This window comes from Silurus meridionalis, chromosome 1 (assembly GCF_014805685.1).
Source record: "Silurus meridionalis isolate SWU-2019-XX chromosome 1, ASM1480568v1, whole genome shotgun sequence".
Lineage (NCBI taxonomy): Eukaryota > Metazoa > Chordata > Actinopteri > Siluriformes > Siluridae > Silurus > Silurus meridionalis.
In genome coordinates this window covers 28,419,568-28,444,024 of record NC_060884.1, presented here as the reverse complement: position 1 = coordinate 28,444,024, position 24,457 = coordinate 28,419,568, and the positions used below count along the sequence as shown (strand labels likewise).

The 24,457-nt window shown below is 35.0% G+C and overlaps 1 protein-coding gene across 1 annotated transcript; it reads left to right on the top strand.

The window, feature by feature from the left end:
* Nucleotides 1–5,306: 5,306 nt before the first annotated feature.
* On the top strand, nucleotides 5,307–23,840 carry rgs8 (regulator of G protein signaling 8). Its single transcript, XM_046853224.1, has 5 exons — nucleotides 5,307–5,459; nucleotides 15,702–15,812; nucleotides 15,928–15,989; nucleotides 22,279–22,445; nucleotides 23,134–23,840. Exons 2-5 carry the CDS (start codon nucleotides 15,712–15,714, stop codon nucleotides 23,326–23,328), a joined length of 525 nt encoding a protein of 174 aa, XP_046709180.1. The 5' UTR covers nucleotides 5,307–5,459; nucleotides 15,702–15,711; the 3' UTR covers nucleotides 23,329–23,840.
* Nucleotides 23,841–24,457: the final 617 nt, after the last annotated feature.

Sequence of the window (24,457 nt, the reverse complement as noted above, 5' to 3'; positions counted from 1 at the left end):
ATGCTTTTTTGGCCATAACTTTGCGATGAATAAAGGAGGATCTCACCTCGAGAGGGTGCCTGGTATAACTTTTATTGACAGAAACTGGAACATAGCGAAGCAACATGAAACACTGGCCTGGTCCAGCAGGGAAATGAAACACAATTGAACTAATATAAATTTTTGACTGAGCTTGAGCATAGTGTAATATTGTAAGACAGAGATAGAAGGTATAAAGATAGAAAGGGTGACAGACTGGAAAATCTAATGTAGATAAATAAGTAATACCAGGAGATGGTCAGATGGAGTGAGGTAGGAACACAAGTAGATCGATTTATTAGTGAAAAGAAAGAATGAATAGAGTGTGATATAGGTAGATGGATAAAAAGAAATATGGTTATAAAAAGTGTATTTGTGCTGCTGATAGATTGATCGAGAGATGAATAAAGAAATGGCATTGCTAGAGGGGTAAATTAAGTGACTGTTAGAGGGGCCTTAGGCCTTGAGCAGGTACTGTAGCTGTGTAAGCTTTGACATCTGGAGTTTGAAATCTTGAACATACCAAACCAGACTCGGATTATTCCTTTAAGTACAGTAGTTAGGAAAGCACATTAAGTCGTAACAGACTGAAGGTCGGGTTTAGTTTGTTGCAAGTAGCTTGTTTAAAGAGCAGTATAGTCTGGAAATCCTGGGTCTAAAAATAATAAGAAGAAGAGAAGAAATTATTATTATAATTATTATTATTATTATTATTTTTATTGGTATGCTAGCATGATGATAAAAAGCCATATAATGCCACCAGCAGCTGATAAACCATGATATCCAGTTACATTATAAGTACATTGTATTCTATGGAGAGATCTTTAAAGATCTTCTTCTGAACATCTGACCCGTTTTACTCTACCCTTTCTAAAGTGCAAAGCAATTTCTTAAGCCCTCACACAGCATGTGATGCAGCAGAGACGCCACTTACTATAGTTATAATGGAGAAGCAGCTATTTATCTGCTAATTATTCAACTTAAAAGAGGTTTGAACTGGTTGTCATGTGTCAGTAGCTCTGGAATGAGGTTGAACTCAGTGTGAGTATCATTCAGGGATAGATCATCCAATGGCACTTTTCACAAATACAACACAATCTTCTGCCTGTATTTTATTCAGTATCGCTCTCTGTCAAAGATTCAAGTTATTCTGTAAACCTTAAGCTGGAAACATCATTTACATGCAAACAGAGACAGGAGTGTCTTTATCTGCAGAGAGACTTGTGCTGCCAGTGCAGCTGTCACACAGCATGAGAGACAAAATCGTCTATGTCGGAAATGAAAAATTGGTCATGTATAATTTATTGTACCAAAGGCTCGACAGGAAGCATTGGAGGTGATGTTACAGTACATGGACTTGCACATATAATAAACAGCCATTGATAAAAAAAAAAAATAATAATCATAATTTTACATATATTATATGATGCATTTAAAACCTTTAGTTCATAAATAATACATTTATTTAATAATCAATGTATTTCGTTTATTTTTACATATGCTGTTGTGTACTGTACATTAGGTAACGCATATTATAAAGATTGAAATGGGGTATCAGGCAAATAAATATAATATATACTAGCAAATTAATATGAAATATATTAGTGCTATTTCTCAGTGCAAGAAAAACAATCCTTCAAAATATTGTTTATCCCACATTGTGACTGACATGATGAACAGATTTCATAGAAAGTAGGAGAAGCTGAACTGTTGCTAAAAGATTATCACTTCACAGGCTTGAATTAAGACTGATTAGTAGCTCGTAATATATGTGCATTTGTATAAGAAACAAAAACACTTAATTCACCATGTGAAGTAGTCGTATAATTTTTTGCACAATAATTCTTTGTCCAAGCTACTATGTTTTGAGTAGTAGTAGTTTAATTTACTTGCATACATACAGTGAATATAAAAAAAAAAAAGTCCACACACCCTTATAAAATTGCAGGGAAAGAGGGAACAAGTCTGACATTTATGTTGTTATTTCTGTCTTTATATTTTTAAAACTTGCAATTTCATAAAGCTGTGTGGACCTTTTTATGTTTACTGTATGTTAATGACTTAAAAAGTGTAGAGTTTGTTTCTGACAGCTTGTTTGCTTTTGGTAATGCCCACAAAAAAGGTCAGGCACATCCAGGAAATTTGTATTATTCCATACCACATTTGCTATTACAGTAACCGCCACTCTTGGAAGTTCCACTAGATGTTAGAGTGAGCTTGTGGAGATTCAGCTACAAGGATGTTAATACATTTAAATGTATATCAGTAGGAGAATGCTAAGGGTGGAGCCACCTGGAAGGAGGTAAAGAGGAAGGCCAATAAGTAGGTTTATGGATGTGGTGAAGGAAGACATGCAGGTAGTTGGTGTGAAAGAGGCAGTTAGTATGGAGACAGATGATCCACTTTGGTGACCCTTAACAGGTACAGTCAAAAGAAGAAGAAGAGGTTTTGCAAAGTATATGCTCTGTTACCACATGCTACCAGATACAAAACCTTATTATTACTATGTTTAATTCTCTTGTTTTTATCCATTTTTTTGATTCAATTTTCATGTCCCTGCACTTGCCTAGATCATAATGTGTGCTGATTGCCTGTGCCTTTGAATGTATTAAATTCTGACATGGATTTTCGACTCGTTTTGTATTTCTTAGCTATTATGTTATTGAACTGCTTTTACATCTGTCTGAGCTCTTATTACATAACATATTAAAAAGCTGAATCACAGAAAAGGTAAATTAGGTGCGAATTAATTGTGGTGGAAAAGAAAATGCTGTGAAATGAATAGAGAGAAAAAAGAGGCAACGTGTCTCAGACAATACGATGAAACTGTTGAATAACAAACCGAACCAATTTTAAGCCATCTTTTATTCTAAAAAAAAACATAATGTTCTTTAGGCATCCTTTTCTATATAAGTATGACCTTAATCTTCCATCAGCCGAGGCATTTGTGTCCAGATTACAGCTTTGTGCAAACAGACCGGTCTGTCCTCTGTTTACACAGCACCATTTTCTTTTGTCAAAAATGAAAGACTGGTTTGATTTTTTAATTAATTCCAATAGTACAAACAGCTGTCTTTCATACAAATGTCTGTGGTGGTGTACTTAGTCTTTGAACTAGTAAACTCAGGTTAAAGATGTTTGCAAAAAGCTGTAAGATTATAAGCAAATAAATAAACGAACCAAAATACAAATATATTAACTTCACAGTATAATCTCGAAAAAGAAATTAAGTTATTTGCACACACTCTAAATCAAGATTAGGGCAAAAATAGTTTAGAATTGTTAAAATAAAAGCAGTTTAGTGTTATGCTACTATAAAAGCACCAGATACATTGTCAATCATTTTGTGAATTACTGAAAGTAGATTACTATCTGACTCTAAAAGGGTGTCTTCTAACCCCATCCTTCCTACACACAATATTAGAATTGAGTATAGTCTACCTCTGCATATTTTGCACACATACTACACCCTTCTGATCGTCTGATAGTTTAGTGGTTAATGCTTTGGGTTGCTGATTGGAAAGTCTGGGTTTCAAGCCCCAGTATAACCAGCTGCCACTCTTGGGCCCTTGAGCACGGCCCTTAATCCACTGTGCTCCAGGGACACTGTATCATGGCTGACCCCAGCTTCCTAACATCACTAGGATATGCTAAGAAAGAATTTCACTGTGCTGTAAGGTTAAGTAAAAATCGCCCCTTCACCCTTTTACAATGGGAATGCCAGCATGACTCCAGTCTCAGAATAACTGATTTATTTATTTATTTTTTCATTTTTGCACTGTTATAAATAGGTACATTTGTAATTTATATCTTGCATCTTTGTCTGTTTTCCTTATATTCTTCATTTATGTCATTGGTTGCTTGGAGAATTTACAGAGTAAGAACGTCATTGTATCATGTACATAAGACAATACACTTTTAAATATTAAATCGTATTAATAACTATAACTTAATAACCCACACTATACAAAAAAAAACAGTCTTACTTCTAATATCCCCAAACTCATCTGCATCTACTAAGCCCTGTAACAAACCTAACAGATAACAAGAAGTCTCTCTCTCCTCTCTCTCTCTCTCTCTCTCTCTCTCTCTCTCTCGCTCTCTCTCTCGCTCGCTCTCTCTTGCCCTCTGCTCCAACCCTATAAGTCACAGGAAGGCTATGAACCAGAACTATTAATCTCCAAATAAACATTATGAAACTTTCTATCACCAACTATAGTCACTATAACTTTCAATATTACAGTTTTAAAAATGAGATTGTTTCCTCTCCCTCTTGAAAAATGTGTCCCATTGTTATGGAATGTACTTAATGCACGTGCTATAATATAAGCGATTAAGTAGTTTCCCTTTCAGACTCTCATTGTTCTTTTCTGACATTAATTAGACGATTTCTTTTAAATAAAAGCGACATTTATTGTTACAGAACAAATGCATCAATTTCCCCTCTGAAGCATTTCCTTTTCTCTTTCTTTGAAAATGTAAAGCAAACAGATTAATTTTTGACCTACCTAAATTTGACACTGGGGACTCTTTCTAAAAATGCAAAATGAGCATATAAAATATATAAATCTAAATGTATTAGATTGGATGCATTTATATATAAAAGTCAGGACTATATTTTGAGCTGTTGTTATAGAAAACGAATCAGAAACCTGAACAGATTTGAGAACAGATACCACGAGGGATTTTGCACTGTGGTATGAGCGATGTTACTGCCTGAAGCAGCCTTATACTGGATTAAAGGGAGGTGGGTATTTCAGTAGAAATGACATGTGCCTGCATGCACAACCGTATTCATCTAAACACGTGTACACGTGCCCAAACTATACCCTGTAATCCGGATGACAAATAATAGTCTGCCTCCTTCAGCTGTGATGTGCAGAGCAGGGTGCTTTCTCAAGCATGCTATGAAACGAGGCCAGTGTGTCCTCGGGGTTGGCTTGGGATATGGTCAGTGCCATCAAGAAGGAAATTAGAGGGAGCTGTGCTAAAAGAAGGGTTAGAATGGATATTGAATCCAGTTGTTAGATATAAATGTTACAGGATTTGCAAAACAGTGCTCAGATTTCCCCATCATGTAAATGAAATATATTGTATTATAAATGTTGTATATATTACATACACATACACACACACACAAATTTGCATTAGGTGCATGTAACAATGCACTCTTTTCAGCACAGCATTGCTATTTGCATTTCTGAAGAGCCTTGCATGCTCACCGAGCTTCTCGCCCTCTGTTATTTTGCCCACTCCTCTTTCATCCCTCCCTCCTCTCTCTGCTTTCACTACCCCACATTTTCACACTGATGAACACGCCAAGTGCTCGCTGCTACATGTGGGCTCCAGCAGACAGCACGCCTAAGCATCAGTACATCTACATCTCCAAAAAGCCCCAGTAAATCCGTCGCCAATTCCTAAAAACCTGCACACGGATTAAGGTAAGGACTCCATGTTCATCATCTTGACTCTGATCTTTTTGTGGTGTTTATCTATAATTGTTTAATATGAAAATTATAATCTGCACTGATCTGCTCTGATGTCTCGTGTACCTGCTGTTGCTATGATGGAAAGAGAAGCTCATGAGAGTCTCTGAATAAAATCAGCTGTTCATTATGTTTAGCTTGAAATGCAATATTGTGGATTGTACCATTCGTACCATACAGCCATGCTAATTGCAAAACTCAGTTCGGTTTTGGGTGCTGAACATCAAATGCATGTTTGTGTGAAGTGCTCAGGGATTAGTAGGAATAGTAAATGTCAGCAAAAGGAAGTGGCAGAGATCAGGTACCACTTTGATGCACCCACTCATGCCACCTGGAGTTTTTTTAAGCCTGGTAGGGGGGCACTTTTGATTTCGAAAGTGTACACATGATAACTACTCCACCCTCGTTATGTGTGCACTCATGTTACACATGAGATATGTAGAAAGGGTTTATTTTGAAATGTAATTGGAAATGATTTATGATCATCATAGCTGACTCTGGATTTCACTCTGGGAAAAGGTATACGCTTAATTTTGCCATTTTTTGGCAAAGTACATACTTCCAGCAGAGATTGATTGAAGCTTATGATGCACATAAACCTCAGATTTATAACCAGATTTAAAATATGTGTGGCGCCTAAATAATAAAACTCACGATTGGTTGAAAAGTATTTAAAACTGTTGGCCTGTTTTTTATATTTAAAGTTCTTCAGTGTGTAAAATCAAACAGCAAATAAATAAAAATGCAAAATAGTGACATAATATTATTTGAATTATTATTTTTTTATAAACTTGCTTTTTTCTATTTATTTAATTATTTGTATTAAATTATTATTATTATTATTATTATTATTATTATTATTATTATTATTGTTATAAATAATGATGATGATAATGTCTGCTTCTTATTTACTTATAAATTATTTATTTATTATTTATGCCTGAAGGCCAAAACGATGCTGTTTTCCAATTTTTTTAATTAATATTTCATACCAGTCAGCATTTTTTCCACATAAAACCCAAAGAAAAAATCTCTCCTCATTCATTAAGCAATAAGTAAGATGTGCCGTCTTTAATATTTACTCTCGAACACTGTAAAGGATTTTTTTACTTTGTACCCATTATATTTTAAAACATCATTGCATTTATCTATATTTATATATTTTCGTTGAGTTAAAGTCCTGATCACTGTAATCTCTTGATTGCCACATAAACATTGTAGCTATTCCTTCCTTTGACATTGTGACTCCTAACTATTAGCATTAAGTTACTATTTATCATCACGTTTTTTATAATGTTTGAATTTGAGTGATTAAAGAAGTGCATCTCCATAAATTAGAATTAATTTTACAAATTAATTACAAAAAGTGAAACTTGTATATTAAATAGATTCATCACATTGATATATTTCAAGTGTTTATTTCTTTTAATATTAATGATTATGGCTTACTGCTAATGAAAACCCAAAATTCAGTATCTCAGAAAATTAGAATATTGTAAAAAAGTTTAATATTGGAGACTTGTGGTGTCACACTCTAATCAGCTCATTCAATCCAAACTCCTGCAATGGTTTCCTGAGCCTTTAAATGGTGTCTCAGTCTGGTTCAGGCTACACAATCATGGGGAAGACTGCTGACTTGACAATTGTTCAGAAGACGATCATTGACACCCTGCACATGGAGGGTAAGACACAAAAGGTCATCGCTAAAGAAGCTGCTTTTCACAGATTGTATTTCAGTACCCGGGTCCTTCTTCTACGCAGCCATGGTGTTGTAATTGACGCAGTATGTGGTCTGGCATTGTCATGTTGGAAAATGCAAGGTCTTCCCTGAAAGAGACGACGTCTGGATGGGAGCATATGTTGTTCTTGAACTTGGATATACCTTTCAGCATTGATGGTGCCTTTCCAGATGTGTAAGCTGCCCATGCCACACGCAGTCATGCAACCCCATACCATCAGAGATGCAGGCTTCTGAACTGAGCGCTGATAACAACTTGGGTTGTCCTTATCCTCTTTAGTCTGAATGACATGGCGTCCCAGTTTTCCAAAAAGAACTTCAAATTTTGATTCGTCTGACCACAGAACAGTTTTCCACATTGCCACAGTCCATTTCAAATGAGCCTTGGCCCAGAGAAAACACCTGCGCTTCTGGATCATGTATAGATATGGCTTCTTTTTTGACCTTTAAAGTTTAAGCCGGCAACAACGAATGGCACAGTGGATTGTATTCACCGACAATGTTTTCTGAAAGTATTCCTGAGCCCATGTTGTGATTTCCACTAAAGTAGCATTCCTGTATGTGATGCAGTGCCGTCTAAGGGCCCGAAGCTCACGGGCATCCAGTATGCTTTGACCCTTACGCACAGAGATTGTTCCAGATTCTCTGAATCTTTGGATGATATTATGCACTGTAGATTATGATAACTATAATCTCTTTGCAATTTTTCTCTGAGAAACTCCTTTCTGATATTGCTCCACTATTTTTCACCACAGCATTGGGGAAATTGGTGATCCTCTGCCCATCTTGAGTTCTGAGAGACACTGCCACTCAGATAGTCTGTTTTTATACCCAATCATGTTGCCAATTGACTTACTAAGTTGCAAATTGGTCCTCCAGCTGTTCCTTATATGTACATTTAACTTTTCCATCCTCTTATTGCTACCTGTCCTAACTTTTTTGGAATGTGTAGCTCTCATGAAATCGAATATGAGCCAATATTTGGCTATATCTACATTTCAAAATGTCTCACTTTCAACATTTGATATGTTGTCTATATTATATTGTGAATAAAATATAAGTTCATGAGATTTGTAAATTATTGTATTCCTATTTTATTCACAATTTGTACAGTGTCCCAACTTTAATGGAATCGGATTTGTAAGTTGCTTGAGGTCCAGTCTAAGGTTTGCACAGTCAGTGGTGGTTTGGGGAGTCATGTAATCTGCTGGTGTTGAACCTCTGTGTTTTATCAAGTCCATGGTCAGCACAGCTGTCTACCAGGAAGTTTTAATAGTAATTTAAGCTTCCCTCTGCTGACCAGCTTTATGGAGATGCTGATTTCATTTTTCAGCAGGATTTGACACCTGCCCACACTGTGCCAAAAGCACCAAAAGTTGGTTAAATGACCATGTTGTTGGTGTGCTTGACTGGCCAGCAAACTCAACAGACCTGAACCCCATAGAGAATCTATGGAGTATTTTAATGAGGAAAATGTAAAACAAAAGACCAAAAAATGCAGATGAGCTGAAGGCCACTGTCAAAGATACCTGGGCTTCCACACCACCTCAGCAGTGCCACAGACTGATCACCTCCATGCCACGCCGAATTGAGGCATTAATTAAAACAACAGGGGCCTCTTCCAAATATTGAGTACATATACAGTACATGAACATACTTTCTAGAAGGCCAACAATAAAAATAACTAAAGATATTTTTATCAGTCTTAAAAAATATTTACATTTTTGAGATTTTTTTGAGATTTGAAGGGTTTTTGTTAAATGTAAGCCAAAATCATCAAAATTGAAAAAATAAACACTTGAAATATATCAGTCTATGTGTGATGAATCTGCATAATATACGAGTTTCACTTTTTGTATTGAATTACTAAAATAAATCAACTTATTAATGATATTTTAATTTATTGAGATGCACCTGTATATCATCATCATCTCTGAAGATTATATGACACAGGAAACATATACAGTATATATAGTGTATATATGCAGCTTCATATAATGCTCCTTTGCAGGAGTAATGATGGAGGGCTTTGTAAATCCAAAAAAAGCCAAAAAAAGGGGATGGAACAAAAAAGCCTCAGAAAGAAACTTTCAGATAGAATGTAAATTTAAGCAAATTTAAATTTAAGCAAATTTAACAAAAAAAAAAAGTCCAACGATCAAAAAGCCCACTGCAGCGTGGAATTGGATTATGTCAATCCACTGCGATGTCTAAATATAGCTCAGCTGACCTTGGTTATAACATTTGGATGAACAGAATATGATTTGATGTAGCAGTAGCTGTCATGGTTCATGGAAAAAGAAAAATGAAAGAGAAAGGAAAGGGCATCCATATCCAGAAAAAGAATGAAGAAGCACCGTGTGAAGGCGGTGACTCAGCGCTGCTCTAGTTCTGTCATGACATGTGTATATGCATTTCAGGCAGAAATCGTACCTCAAGGGGTTCAAACTGAACTAAGGACTAATTGAACTAAGTTGTTAGTTTTGAGTTTTATGTAGTTCCGTCTTCCTTTTTTGTTGTAAGAACGGTGTTTCATTTCACTGTGTACTGCACTGTATATGGATGGAATAACAATAAAAGTCTACTTGAATTGGCTTGTTCAGAAGGGTCAAGCACTATTTTTCTGACAAGGTTTTTTCCCTTAAGACAATATTCCAGACACTGCTGTTCCATCCGACTCCAACTCACCTCACACAACTGCCTCCACAGGGCCTGAAGCCCCTCTTCTTTCCTTTACACTCTGTCAGTTTACTTGTAGCAAACACACTCTTCATCCAACTCTCTATCTTTATCTCTTATCTATCCTCCAGTAGAACACACAAACACACACACACACACACAAAACACACAAAACACACACACAAAACACACATTATCAAAAAAGATTCTTGCTTAAGAATTTAAATGACAGCAAGTATCTCTGCTAAAACCTCGTACCAATATAATCCATGTGCTGCATTTTTATTTCTGCACTGTCATATTGGTTCCTCTGTCACCAAACACACACACACACACACACACACACACACACACACACATAAATATAACTCTAATCACTAAATCTTTAAATTCTTCTTTTCTTCCTTTCTTCTTTGCTTCCTATTATCCATCAATTCATCAATCCATCCATGCATACATCCATGCATCCTCCATCTATCCATCCATCCATCCATCCATCCATCCATCCATCCATCCATCCATCAATCCATCCATCCATTCTGCCTTTTAGCCTTTGTCAAGCCAACAGGTTTGTTGTAATGAATTGACATATCTGGTTTGTTTGTCGTTTTTTTATTTTTTAGATTTTTTAACTTAAATTGCTAATAGTGAAACAAATGACACTATACGACACATGCTTATATGTGGAAAGGAGCTTTAACATCATCTTACAAGTAAAAAATCTCAATGAAATAAATAAACAGAAAGACAGACAGACAGACAGACAGACAGACGATAGATAGATAGATAGATAGATAGATAGATAGATAGATAGATAGATAGATAGATAGATAGATAGATAGATAGATAGATAGATAGATAGATAGATAGATAGATAGATAGATAAATTATAATTTGGAAGTGGTACTTTTAATGTAGGTTATAATAGTGTCACCGAGGCAGTTTGGTTTAAGACTAGACCAATTCACACTTCCTGTGCACAGAGTCAGGATGAGGTCAGGCAGGAAATCTCAGTTGGATTGATACCACTGTGAACAGTTTAGTAATGGTACATGATGCTTCCTGCAGTCTATTCCATCTGACACAAGCACCGCCACGTAAGTGAGAAAAAAAGCATGGATGCTCTGGTGTAAAAAAAAAAAATAAACAAATAGCAAGTGAATGTATGTAAGAGCAATAAACATGAATGAACTTGTTGAGAACTGTACAGAAAGTGAATCAATAGATGGAGGAATAGATTTTATAATCCATTATGCAGATGATTGTTTTGTGAAACAAATATTGCAAATAGTACATGGCCACATGTCTGAAGAACATTGGGTCTGAAATATAGTATTTTTGTATTTGCCCTTCTTTTTATAGTTTGATACAAAGGTTTTCATTCCGATTATTTAAATCAGCAACTTGTGAACAATGGTAAATGTAATAAAGGCATGCATTCGACCTGACACAGACTCCACTACTGTATAAAGCTGATGAGTCATGCAAGAGCAAATCCATCAGCATGTCGTCTAAACACTTTTTCAATAGAAGAGAGAAGACTGCCAGAAAATCTGACCTTCTGTACAATGGAGGTAACAGACAATAATACATTTAATAGTGACCTAGATATTGTGTAACATCTTAAATGTTGACGTCAACAGTTTGCACATTTTATTTTATCCAGTTTTAGATGGATAAACAAACAAACAAATAAATACATGCATACATAAATACATGCATAAATACATGCATACATACATACATACATATGTAAATAAATACATAAAAAATACATAAATAAAAAAAAAAACAGATTTTTCGAGACTCAAACTTTTGGACCCCACAGTATACATGTGTAATATAATTACTGAAATAATCACTGAAAAAATTCATATGGTAATTGTATATGAATTATGAGCAGTTAACAATATAGCAGATTGCAAGAGTTTGACTCTCAGATGCACGATTAAGCAGCTTAATTTTGTCTAGGATTGAAATTGTCATCTCCTCTTTTCCAGTGTAAATAATTGCTCAGCCTTGAGATTCCTCTCAGCAAAGCAAGCAGGCTCGAATGCAAAAAATAGCCCAAGTAAAGGAAGGAGATCAGATGGCAAGGCATATTAGCTGTGGGCAGTTGAATCGCAGCAGGAAGCAATCTTACAAGAAAAACTGTCAAAGAATTTTACAGGAGCAGGATTCACAGCCAGAATTCACTGAAGAATGCGTTGTACTTCTCAAAGGATGAGTTAACCGTGAAGAATCCCTTTGATGAGTGTGCAGTTCATGCATCATGCATCCTTTGTCACCATCTTTGGGCTATAGACAAAGCTAGCCCTAGACAAGACTATGATGTCAGTTTTTTGCATTCGTAATTTTATGGAGCTTTAAGCTATTATAATTATAGCCTAGTTTTAATAAAAATAAAATAAAAAAAGAAAGAAAGGTTTTGTCTAATGTACTTCACTACACAGTGAATCTCTTTTTTTGCATATCTCGGCGATGTTGGGAAGCTGGGGTCAGACATGATACAGCACCCCTGGAGCACAGAGGGTTTAGAGCCTTGCTCAAGGGCCCCAAGTGTGTCAACTTGGTGAGATCAGGGATCAAACTACAGATCTTCCGAGCAATAACCCACCAGGCTTAACCTAAACATCCCCACCTACACATTACCCAAACATTGTCGATAAAGATGTTCAGAGATATAGTATATAACATCGTTCCAGGCTGTAAAACAAATAGAGAAATGCAAAAATGTAAAATAGAAATCTAGGACAGCCCACAGGCCATTTGCATGTTACAAAACCAAAGCTTTAGCCGTGCCAGACAGCTAATGTGCCAAACTGCAAAACAAAACATCAAAGAGAATTCGAGACGTTGCTGGCAAAGCATTATCGCTCTGAAAATGGAGAAGAGAAAACGCTAAGAGGATTTATATCCCTCATGGAGAATATTAGAACTTGAAAGCACACGTCTTTTTTGGGGGAATCTAAATAAGGCTTGCATTTTTGCTCTAGAGTCTATTACACACAGTGGCTTCACTCTGAGTGGACCACTTTGTCAGAGGACTTTATAAATAGCTCAGCACATGTCCTCAGTATAGGGGGATGATGCCTCGGCCTGAAATATTTAGTTGACTGGAGCAAAATATGCGAAGGATTCAAGATTTCTGACTGTCAAGAAAATGTTTCCATCGCTTCTTATCATCGCTGTGTGTCAGTTTATTACCCTGCCATTGTACAAACTCATTTAAAATCAGTTGTGGTTGAATAATTTATAATACTGTATAATTTCAAGAGTCTTAAATATTATGTAGCTAACATTATATACATAATATAGCAAGCAAACTTGTGAAGAACTATGGACTAAAGCAGTAATAATTTAGTCTTTAATGTCTTGGATTTCTAATAGGAAGGTCATGAGTTCAAATCCCAGCACCACTAAGCTGGCCTTAAAGCCATTACTGCAGGATTCTTGAGCAAGATTTCATATATACAGAACCGTTATCAATTAGTTGGGCTGCTTAAGTTACGGGTTAGCGAGACGGCAAGATAACATAGCCGCTTGCTCAAATGGCGAAGAGTACATGATAACCAGCAGCAGGAAAAACTGAAAGTTATGCAAAGAAAAAAAACAACTCACTGGTATCACAGATTAAGGTAAAAGCACAGTAAGTGAAAACTGTATAATCCTCATCATGTGAAACCAGTATAGTTTAGTTACGCGCTATTGTGTAAACGGTTTGTTTGCTAACCTTCTGACAGTCAGACTAGATCTCTTCTTCTGTGACTCAGAAGCATCAGGTTGCACAATCAGCTCGCTCACGACATAGTGATGGATTCAATTAAAATGGTGTGAAAGTCAAACATTAAATGTAAAAGCAGCAAATAACAGCAGCAGTAAACAATTACAACTTAAGTCATTGTTGTGGTTTTCAGTGAATGCTTAGGTATTTGTACACCAACGCATATTTTTTTCCTATTTTTTTAATTAAAACTGTTAGCTTGCAGCGTTTCTTCGTTTTATTCTTTTTTATAGCATTTGTCTACCACAACAGTTAACTTTTGTGTTATCAAACGTGATTTGCTGAGTCTTTACTACGTTCAAATGCTTGTTTTCAATGTTCTTATATTTAATTTATGCATATACCATTTAATTATTATACAAAATGTTAATAATTATATATTCTAGCTGTAAATAATCTGTGTATTTTTTTTTTTTTTTTACCAAAAACTGTCAAAACAATGTTTTGTATTATTTTGTATATTTATTTTTTTTTAAGCATTGTTGTTAACTTTCCATCTACAATTATTATTATAAACAAAATTTTTTTTTGGTTATTTTTACAAAAATAAACACTCCAACATTTGTTTGACAACTTTTCAAAGGATAAATCCCACATGCACTCCTGAACATGCAGTCACTATAAGCTTTAAAATGTCTAAATTAAAGAATGTTTAACTCAATGTGTGTCTTTTGCATTTTTTTTTATTACACTTTTATACACAAATACCCTGAATTAGGGTTTTATATATATTTGGGATAACATCTAAGTAAAATAACTTTTTGTATTTAAAAAATTAAATAAATAAATAAATAAAATTAAAAAAAAATAAAATAATAATAATAATAATAATAATAATAATAATAATAATAATAATAATAATCGTCAAAATAAAACAATAATCAAAATAATCATTAGCTGCAGCCCAACTCATAGACAAGTATCTCATGCAGTGAGAATGAATGCCATTACTATAGCAAGAAACCCAATGAACCCAATTTTTTCTGTTCCTTTTTGTGCATTTTTTCAGTGCATTACAGTTTGCCAGGGCATTTGCGAAGGCAAATTGTGTGTTTTGTGCAAATACTACTGGTGATAAAATGCAAAAGAATAAATAGTTCATGAAAAAGCTTAACAACGGTTTTAACCTATTTTGGCCAACCTTTTCTTAAATGTCCCACTTTTCTTGGAAAGTCTGTCTTAAAAATATCCCAAATCATATTCTTCTCTTCTGTTAACCAGTGTGGAATAAAAAAACGGAATATTATTGAGCTTATGCAGTTTGCTATACAGATGCGGTTTGCTAGCTCCAGCTAGTGCGCTCTCTGACTATTCAATCAAAGTTTGTAAAAATGCTGACATTATTTTACACCAGATGGACCCAGAGTCATCAACTCGAAATCTGATTGGTTAAAGCAGCTTCACAGCTTCAAGCATCATGTACTTTACGCTACAGGTGCATGTATTGTTCATTCTGGACAATGGCCTCACGGTCTATTCATTTGACCCTGGCAACAAATGATGTGATGGCTGAATTATAATTGGATATTGGGAATAATTAAATACATATTCATGGGCCAGATCCTTAACTTCTGAGCCAGCACTGTCCCATTAGCAAGAGCAAAGTAGTTGGTTCTATAAATGAGATAATTGTAAGTTGGTCTGGATAAATAACATGAATATTTGAGGGGTTTGATCTTTGGGTAGTCATAATAAAGAAAGTTTAAAGAAAAAAAAAATATTTTGGTTACTGCAGTTATCCATAAGATGTTAAATTAATATATAGCTAATCATTATGAGCCGCATCCTTGGTTCCTGGAACTCTAAATATTTCTTGAATTGTTTATAATATGATTGAATGGTACTGTGAATAACATATTTATTACTCTATTGCTTTCTATGTGTGTACAAGGACAAAGATGAGACCCTTTCATTTTCCAAATTATACAATCCCTTATCCCCTATTGCGGTTTGCTCTTTTCCGCTTTCCTTGACTATATTTCTTTTTTTTTTCCAGACATACAGTCATGAAGACGAGACTTGGTTGCCTATCCAACAAATCTGACTCATGCAGTGACATTTCAGAATGTTTACCTCCCCGAACAGTACGATCAAACCGATACCTGAAGTAAGCCATGTCTTCCTTCAAACAAAATAGAATTTATTTATACAGAAATAACAATTGCATTTCTATACATTTTGTGTAGGATTGTTCTTACCCATCTCTCCTGCATGTTGTTTAGGTTATCTACAGACGAAGTGGCCAAATGGACAGATTCGTTCGATTTTCTCCTGTCAAACAAGTGTAAGTTGCTTTAATAAACTGTAGAAGAACAGCGCAGATGAAGCACCATCTTTGCATTTTTATATCCAATTTTATGTCACAAAAATGAGTACACCCCTCACATTTCAGCAACCTTTTAGTAAATCTCATCAAGGGACAATACTAAAGAAATTAAATGTTATTATGCTTAATTATGCTGGAAAACTGTTATTTGATGGTTTCTGAAGGAGTGGCATCATGTTCTGCTTCAGAATGTTACAGTACTGGTTGGAATCCCCAGTACCAGCAGCATTCATGCAGCCCCAGACCCTGATGCTGCCACCACTATTCTTAACTGTAGGCAAGACACGGTTTTCTTGGTTCTCCTCACCAGGGCATAACCACACGTTTTGAAAACCATCTAAGCAAAACAAGTTTATCATAGTCTCATTAGACCACAGGACATGGTTCCAGCAATTGATGCTCTTGGACAGGTTGTCTTCAACAAACTGTTTGCAGGTTTTCTTGTGAGCCAGTTTCATAAGAGCTTCCTTCTGGAATGATGGGCATGCAAACCGATTTGTTGCAGTGTGTCTGAGCACAGACAAGTGGACCTTCTGCTTCTGCGACCTTTAAAGCAATGCTGCAGCACTCATGCGTCTGGTTTTTTGAAGCAGCTTCTGCACCTGATGCACAGCACAAGGACTCAACTTTCTTGACTGGCCCTTGCGAGACCTGTTCCGAGTGGAACCCATCTTGAACAAACCTATGTATGACCCTGTCCACTGTACTGGAACTCAGTTTTAGGGTGTTTTCTTTGTAGAGAGCAACAATTCTAATTCTCAAATCCACAGAGAGTCTTTGTCATGAGGTGTCAAGTTGAACATCCAGTGGTCAGTTTGAGAGAATTGTACTCAAAGCGCCAACTTTTAACTGCTCTAATACAAAATTTGTATGGTCCTGTCAAGCAGACAAAAACATGAACATGATGAATAGTACATGTGGCTTTGCATGGTTAATCGACATACAGCTGTTATTACTTAGGGTGTACTCACATTTGTTGCCAGCTATTCTGACAAGAATGGCTGTATTTTAAGTTATTTTTAGAGGACAGCCAATCTATACTGCTATACAAGCTGCACAATGACTTTTTTGTCAAAAAAACACAAAGTTCTTTTTCTATTGTATTGTGCATTGAGAAGAAAAACTCAGTGTTAATATTCTTTTTTCAAGTGTATATATACAGTGAGGAAAATAAGTATTTAAACAACCTGCTATTTTGCAAGTTCTCCCACTTAGAAATCATGGAGGGGTCTGAAATTGTCATCGTAGGTGCATGTCCACTGTGAGAGACATAATCTAAAAAAAAAATCCAGAAATCACAATGTATGATTTTGTAACTATTTATTTGTATGATACAGCTGCAAATAAGTATTTGAACACCTGAGAAAGTCAATGTTAATATTTGGTACAGTAGCCTTCGTTTGCAATTACAGAGTTCAAACGTTTCCTGTAGTTTTTCACCAGGTTTGCACACACTGCAGGAGGGATTTAGGCCCACTCCTCCACACAGATCTTCTCTAGATCAGTAAGGTTTCTGGCCTGTCGCTGGGAAACACGGAGTTTGAGCTCCCTCCAAAGATTCTCTATTGGGTTTAGGTCTGGAGACTGGCTAGGCCACGCCAGAACCTTGATATGCTTCTTACAGAGCCACTCCTTGGTTATCCTGGCTGTGTGCTTCGGGTCATTGTCTTGTTGGAAGACCCAGCCTTGACCCATCTTCAATGCTCTAACTGAGGGAAGGAGGTTGTTCCCCAAAATCTCGCAATACATGGCCCCGATCATCCTCTCCTTAATACAGTGCAGTCGCCCTGTCCCATGTGCAGAAAAACACCCCCAAAGCATGATGCTACCACCCCCATGCTTCACAGTAGGGATGGTGTTCTTGGGATGGTACTCATTATTCTTCTTCCTCCAAACATGTTTAGTGGAATTATGACCCAAAAGTTCTATTTTGGTGCATCTGACCACATGACTTTCTCCCATGACTCCTCTGGATCATCCAAATGGTCATTGGCAAACTTAAGACGTGCCTGGACATGTGCTGGTTTAAGCAGGGGAACCTTCCGTGCCATGCATGATTTCAAACCATGACGTCTTAGTGTATTACCAACTGTAACCTTGGAAACGGTGGTCCCAGCTCTTTTCAGGTCATTGACCAGCTCCTCCCGTGTAGTTCTGGGCTGATTTCTCACCTTCCTTAGGATCATTGAGACCCCACGAGGTGAGATCTTGCATGGAGCCCCAGTCCAAAGGGATATTGACAGTCATGTTTAGCTTCTTCCATTTTCTAATGATTGCTCCAACAGTGGACCTTTTTTCACCAAGCTGCTTGGCAATTTCCCTATAGCCCTTTCCAGCCTTGTGGAGGTGTACAATTTTGTCTCTAGTGTCTTTGGACAGCTCTTTGGTCTTGGCCATGTTAGTAGTTGGATTCTTACTGATTGTATGGGGTGGACAGGTGTCTTTATGCAGCTAACGACCTCAAACAGGTGCATCTAATTTAGGATAATAAATGTAGTGGAGGTGGACATTTTAAAGGCAGACTAACAGGTCTTTGAGGGTCAGAATTCTAGCTGATAGACAAGTGTTCAAATACTTATTTGCAGCTGTATCATACAAATAAATAGTTTAAAAATCATATATCTTGATTTCTGGATTTTTTTTTTAGATTATGTCTCTCACAGTGGACATGCACCTACGATGACAATTTCAGACCCCTCCATGATTTCTAAGTGGGAACTTGCAAAATAGCAGGTTGTTCAAATACTTATTTTCCTCACTGTATATATATATATATATATATATATATATATATATATATATATATATATATATATATATATTCAGTTTAGCGGAAAACCACATATTGCATGTAGCAATGCTGATGCTTTTATAGAGATAGTCACACTTTCTGATGATCAATTATTTTGGCATTTGATAAACAGTACCTGGATGCTATCTAGTTTCTAGTTTCTTTTCTTAAATTTTTATTATATCCTGATATGTAAAACCACATAATCTTAAGAAGGCTTACTTTTTTTTAAGCCTTATATGAATATGTATACTGTATATTTACAGAAATTACTGCAAAATGTGTTTAAACATAATCATTTTAAACACAGTTTAATAAAGTTGTATTATTAAGAGTATGTATGTGGAAGAAATATCTGGAAAAAAAAATTATTACATAAAAAAATCTACCTACCATGAAAGCTGACCATATACATATAATTCATGTTTTATACAGTAGGTCTCATCAATCACAAACAATTGTGAGTTCCTGTGTTTTTGAGCCTATGTGCCAGTTATGTCACACTGTCTACAGCAAACAGAATTATTTGTTCCTTGGCTAGCCAGGGGACACAATGCTGTTGTCCTCACCTCTTGATTGTTCTTTTATTGAATTTCCTGAACAACACTATAATTGCATTTCCCAGCAGGGCTATTTGTATACAGTTTAATTGTATCTACACTAGCTGCTTCTCACGTTCACAGGTCCACAGCAAAAGATGTGAATCTTTGTGTTCATACAAGGCATGTGGCCCAGGCCACATATTTATTTGCATCTAAATCCATTTGTATTTATATCCATCATATACCACATTAGGTAATACTCAAATTTCCAACAACCAAAAAACATTAAATGACAATTCACTTATATTGAATTTGTGTGAAATATACAGTGCCTTGCAAACATATTTAGACCCCTGACCAATTATCACAAATTACTCAGTTACCAGTGGTGCATATAAGTAAATTCCCCTTACACCAGGACACCAAGCACAGCGCCAAAGCATTATTGGAGTTGATCAAGAACAAAAAAAGATAAATGACCTACAGTGGCCAATATTTAAATTCTGTTGAGCACTATTTGAAAAATCCAGTCCACAAGCATTATTTAACCAACCTGAGCAACCTAGAGCAAATCTGCTGAGACTAATGGGCCAAATCACTTTGTCACTGTGTGCAAATATGTACACTCTGTATTCCTATTTAATACTCAAACTGTCTTGGTTGTCTCACATTGTCTGTATTGTCTTGTATAGTCTGTTGTGTCTTGTCTTGTCTTGTCTGTTTTGTCATGTATAGTCCAAGCTAAATGTATAGTGTTATTTATGTCTGTACTTTTAAGAGTCACTAATGCCTGAAACCAAATTCCTTGTGTTTGCCAATAAACCTGATCCAATATATATATATATATATATATATATATATTGGAGCTAAAATTGTTATTACATTAGAGCTAAACTTGTTATTACATTATAAGGAGGCTCAACCAAATATGAATGCATTGGGTTAAACCAAGATATATATTTTAATTTTTACTAAAATATTTTTTAACCAAAAATATGCATGATACAATAATTTATTTAAATATTGAAATTATTTAAATGAGATAATTGGTCAGGGGTCAGAATACTTTTGCAATACACTGTATATATTATTAACTGTGTGAATGATTTTTCTTAATTCTGCATGAAATTCATGAACAGAAATCTATTAAATTAGATGTAAATTCCTATTAACTATTAACTATTATTAATAGTTGTGACTCATACTGTATATGACTCAGTGACTGTTAAGGCTTACCATATGTGTAGATGAATAAAACAAGCCAGTGATCAAGTAGTGTGGTGAAGACCAACACAAAACTCATTTTTTATATTTTAATATATAGCAGCATGTCTAGAAGTGTTACATTTCTTCCTATACTACATGAACTTGCAGATTATTCCGTTTATTTATTGCAGTTTCACATTATTAAGCATTTATAGTTACATTTACAGTGCAAAACATTCACAAGATAAGGTTGGTGCTGCTGTCATTTACTTTATAGTAGATAAAAGTTAATCCTTCACCAGTCATTTGGGTTTCTCTGCTTAAAATAATTCAAAATAATAACAAATAAATGCTCCAGCTGTTACACATTTGCAAAGTACAGAAACCTGAATGTGTGAAAATGTCTACCTAAGACTTTACTGTGGTGGAAAACTGATATTTTGACACTGGAGACCCCTTTCATAAATGATTAATTGTCCATGTTGTGCCTTTCTGAAACATTTATGACAAGAATGAAATGATTTAACAAATAAAGTTTTTCACTAATAAATAACGACACATTTTAACTGACTAACACTGTATGGTCAAAAGTTTTGGGACATCTGCCTTTTTCAGCAATATATGTTATATATAGTTTTATATGTTTTATATATAGAATGCACACAATTAAATACAATGTGTTTGGATGTGGGACCATGCAATTTCCCACTCACTTCAAATCAGACCCAAACATGTTCTAGCCTCTGTGCACAAAGCGAGCTCCAAAAAAGATATTTTTACACATAAAGATATTGAAAACCTTCAAGAATAAATGGGAACTTTACATCAATATTTCTCTCATGTGAATTAATGAGCACAAATCCTAATAACCACTCTCCAGAATCTAGTGGAGCCTCTTTCCAGAATGGGTGTAAAAAAAAATATGAATCTTGAGTCCACATTCCTTTGTTCATGTAGTGCATTAGGCTTACAATTTTTTTTGATTGTCATTATGGTCATTGTTAATATTCAAGATTGCATAATTTACAACAATAACATTAACTCTTTTTCTGCTTTGCGACATTGTTACACAAGTGTTTGTCAGGCACAAGCTGGGCCAAAAAAAGAGCACTACAACAATATTATATATTTAATATATCTATATTTAAAGATTGTTGATGTACTACTGTTTTAGATAATATGAACTAATCAGCATACCACATACTGGGATACTGCCACTAAATAAACATCCCCCTAAGTAGGATAAAAAGGTAATAACAAAACCCCAGAAATTCAAGTAGCACAACATGTTCTTCTGACATGTCACTGAGATAAATGAGAACAACAACAACTGTGACCCTGTGAGCATTTCCTAATCCACAGGTGTAAATGCAACACAATAGGACAACATTCAAAATAAAATGCCTGATTATGTTTTTGATGATGATATGATACATAAATGGTTCTGAGTAAAAGCTTATTGTAAGAATCTGAATCAGCACAGTAATGTTCTCATTAACATATACTGTATAAAGATATGATGAATTAATGCTCTCATGCTTTATTACGTAGAAAGTGTATGTATGTATATATATATATATATATATATATATATATATATATATATATATATATATATATATAAGATAGAAGGTGTATTTAAGGTGTATATATATAAGGTATAGATAAACTCTGTTTTGACTTTTGTTTGTTTGTGTTTGTTTCATAGATGGTTTGGCAGCGTTCAGAGCATTCCTTAAAACAGAGTTCAGTGATGAGAACATTGAGTTCTGGTTAGCTTGTGAAGACTACAAAAAGATCAAGTCACCTGCTAAGCTGGTGTCAAAAGCCAACAAGATCTACAAGGAATTTATTGAAGTTCAAGCACCAAGAGAGGTAAGGTGGGCTACGCTATGGGCTATCACTCTCAAATTAACTGAGAATCCCATTTTACTAATCCCAGTTCTTTTCCGCTTGTAAACTATCTTTTGAATGTTCTACAAATGTTTGAACCATCATGCATTGGTGTTATAAAGCTAGCTTATGTTAACTAGCTATCTTAGCTATCCATCTAGCTTAAGATATAAACAGTGAGTATAAAAGTTTTGCCCGTGACAGTGATGAGCATTCTTAATATAATGTCTCAAGTAGCCTCAGGGTAGCTAAGTGGCAAGCATAAATATAATCTTTATATTTTCTAAGCCTTAGATATTTTAAATAAATACACTACATAAATTATTAATCCTTGCCAGTGTATTCTATGTATAATAATCAATAAAAAAATATTTTTCGGAAATAACTTTTTACGAATCAATATGTTTCTGTCCAGTTGGAATAATGAAGCCCATTATACTGTAGATTGTTGTTTCTTATACCTCAGATGGCAATAAATCTAGCTGAGTTTATCCTGATTTGAAGTTGAGCAACCTCTTTCAAAGAGATAGAACTGAATCATTGTGATTTGGCATTCTGCAAGTCTCTCAAACTGTACTGGAGAAATTTACACTGTTCTTACAAAAATATTCACTCATATGGAACTTGGTATACACAAATCACTAACTTTAACCTATTTTATCCTTCACAGGTTAACATAGACTTTAAAACTAGAGAAGAGACCAGGCAAAAACTCCTGGAACCAACATCCTCTAGTCTCAATGCGATCCAAACTAAGGTCTACAGCCTGATGGAGAAAGATTCCTACCCTAGGTTTCTTCGATCAAAATTCTACCAAGAGATCGTCAACAGGACAGAGATGCACTGTCAGAGGAAGTCAGTTTAAGGAGGAGTCTCTGTGTTGTTTTTGCTTGTGTTGCTAAAATCCTATTGAGATGTTAGAGCAGACCTTTACTGTTATACATATTGAGTTTGACTGAATATGCATTGTAGAACTGTGAAGCTTGTTTACACTTGAATAGAATACACAGCATAACCTGTTACTTTGCTCCTCTTTCCCAACGCTAATGCAGATGAATTTATGAATTTATGTATGTAAAAGCATGTGGATTGAAACTGATCTTCATTTGTGGTGTAGCAATTCAGAACAGATTTGTGATTTCCTATAATTTTTTTCCTATTCTATTGAGTTTATAATTAAAAATAAATAAATAAATAAAACTGAGTCAGATCTTTAACAAAAACAGAATAAGAGTGCAAAACAATCTAGAACAAATGTTTACATGTCTGTAGATTTGGAAAATTTGTACTATTTACATATACATTTTTTTCGAAATGTGTCATGAGATTTGTTATTACTGATATATTACCAAGGTTCTATTAAATGTTTTATCATGATGAATGACTTGCTACTTGAAGAAAGTATAAAATAGAGTGTCTTGACCAGACAAGTAAACCTTTCTCTTCATCACAAAAAATATAGCATGACCAGAATATTATAAAATAAATTTTAATACTCTTATAAGATCAATTATATATGGCACATACTAATGTAAGTCGTTTTCACCCATGAAAAACCCACCCAAAACCCTGGCTAAATATGGAATCATTAAATTTTTGCTTCAGCAGATGGCACTGAATGTAGTTCAGTTACCTGTAAACAGTTTTGGTACTGTCTATTTATTATGAGGAAAGTTATTAAATAAATGTAAAGAATATAAATTGTGAAAGTAAAACAATTACAATTTCTGTACCACCATTGAAAGTAAAAAAAATAAAATAAAAAAAAAAGTAAAACCCTTATAAACAAAAAGTGGTTTTGGCAGAATATATTTTCAAACTGACTTCATGAAAAGCCAGTCATATTTTACATTGCATTCCAAACATATTCACTCCCTAAACTTTTTAGGTATTTTGTTCTTCTAGAACCTGCAACTGAAATAGTCTTCATGTGAACTATGTGATAGACTCACATCAAATAGTCTAATCTTAAGGTAAGGTGTCGAAAAACCTTT